Consider the following 1,936-nt stretch of genomic DNA (forward strand, 5'->3'; position numbering starts at 1 on the left):
GCTTCGGGGGGCCCCCGGGGGCCCCCAGACCGCCCCCGCTGCTGCTGCTGCTGCTGCTGCTGTCTTTCCATGTTTTTGGCAGCAGCTTTGCTGCTGATGCAGGGCCCCCTGGACCGCTGCCTGGTGAGTGCACACCGTCGCCTGCTGCTGCTGCTGCTGCTGTTTCTATTTCTGCCGCTGCTGCTTCTGCTGGTCTGCTGTCGCTGCTGCTTCCGGTCGTCTCCTGCTGCTGCTGCTGCTGCTGCTGCTGCTTGCGGGCAAGGGCGGCGCTCAGCTGCGCGAAGGACGCCGAGGGCTCCCTTTGTCTCTGCTGCTGCTGCAGGAAACAGCAGCAGCAGCAACAGCAGCAGCAGCAGCAGCAACAGCAACAGCAACAGCAGCAGCGGAGCACCGCAGGCGTCTCCAGAAAGAGAACGAAAGCTAGCAGAGGCGCTGCAGCTGAAGTAAGCCGCTAAACCCTAAACCCTAAACCCTAAGACCGCTAAGCCTTGAATTGTCAACACTGTAAAACGTCGTTGAAACCCTAAACCGCACACCCTAAACCCTAAACCCTAAGCCCTAACCTTCGGCCAGGCAGGGACAGTTTAGTCTTTTTCTCGAGAGTCGCTGAATACTTCAGATAGCAAGGCATTAGGGTTTAGGATTTAGGGTGTAGGGTTTAGGGTTTAAGGTTTAGGATTTAGGGTTTAGGGTTTAGGGTTTGGAGTCTGGGGTCTGCGCAGGTTTGGCGAAGGAGGAAAGCAGCGAGACCAGCACAAGGCCCAGGCCTTGCTGGAAGCTATAATTGTAAACCCTAAACCCTAAACCCTAGATCCTAAACCCTAAAGCCTAAACCCTAGACTCGCCGATAGAGACTTTCTGGGGCCCCCAGAGGCCCCCAGAGGGCCCTTGGGGGCCCCCATAGGGGCCCCGAGAGGCCCCTAGTTGGGGCCCCTAGGGGGCCCCAAGTGCGGGGGCCCCTAGGGCCCCCTAGGGGCCCCTAGGGGGCCCCAAGGGCCTCTCAAGAGGGCCCTATGGGGTCCCCTAAAGCCTCCTTAAGGGGCCCCCTGGGGCTTCTGGGGGGCCCCTTGGGGGCCCCCAAGAAGCTGCGAGAGGTGAGGGGCCCCTGGGGCTCTCAAAAGGGTACCGGGGGGCCCCTTTAGGGGCCTCCAACGAATGCCTCAGTGGCCTTTGTGGGGGCCCCTGGGGGGCCCCCTAGGGACCCCCAGGGGCCCCTAGGGGGCCCCCTTTGGAGTCCTGAGAGGGTCCTGTGGGGGCCCCTGGGGTCCCCCTTTGGTTTCGTTGAAGAGCTGCCGTTCTTATCCTTCACCCCCGTTGCTGCTGCTGCTGCAGGTTCTGCTGCTGCTGCTGTTGCTGCTGCTTTTGCTGCTGCTGCAGGAGGAGAATGGGACGGACTCAGTGGCGGCCCAAGCCCATTGCGAGCTGGGGGACTTGCAGCTTTCAGGTGAGCTGCAGCAGCTGCCCCCTGCAGCAGCTGCTGCTGATCCTGCTGCTGCTACTCTAGCAGCTGCTGCTGCTGTTGCTCCTCCTGCAGCAGGTGCTTACGCTTCTGCCACTGCAGCTGCTGCTGCAACTGCTGCTGCCGGTGCTGCTGTCTCCGCCGCAGCTGCTGCTGTTCCTGCACCAGCAGTTGCTGTTCCTACAACAGCTGCTGCTGCCCCTACAGCAGCTGCTGCTGTTCGTGCAGCAGGAGCTGCTGCTGCTGGTTGTGTTTAGGCATCTCTGGACTCTTCGGGGTGCGCCGCGATGCTGCTGCTGCTGTCAAACATTTTGCTGCTGCTGCTGCTCTCGGCTACGGGCCTGGGCTACATGCACTTGCCCTGGCGCATGCTGTGGGGCTTGGAGGAGTGCAGGTGAGTGCTAATGTTGCTGCTGCAGCTGCTGCAGCTGCTGCTGCAGCTGCTGCAGCTGTTGCTGCAGCTGCTGCAGCTGTTGC

The 1,936-nt window shown here is 61.7% G+C and overlaps 1 protein-coding gene across 1 annotated transcript; it reads left to right on the forward strand.

The window, feature by feature from the left end:
- Nucleotides 1-85: 85 nt before the first annotated feature.
- ETH_00042085 (uncharacterized protein) lies at nt 86-1,444 on the forward strand (the record flags this gene model as incomplete). Its single annotated transcript, XM_013380029.1, has 2 exons — nt 86-443; nt 1,378-1,444. Coding segments are annotated over 2 exons (425 nt in total), but the record flags the coding sequence as incomplete, so codon positions are not given.
- Between the last annotated feature and the right edge of the window lie 492 nt (nt 1,445-1,936).

The sequence above is a fragment of the Eimeria tenella genome, genomic scaffold, assembly GCF_000499545.2.
Source record: "Eimeria tenella Houghton genomic scaffold, Eth_scaff4332, whole genome shotgun sequence".
In the NCBI taxonomy this organism is placed as follows: Eukaryota; Apicomplexa; class Conoidasida; order Eucoccidiorida; family Eimeriidae; genus Eimeria; species Eimeria tenella.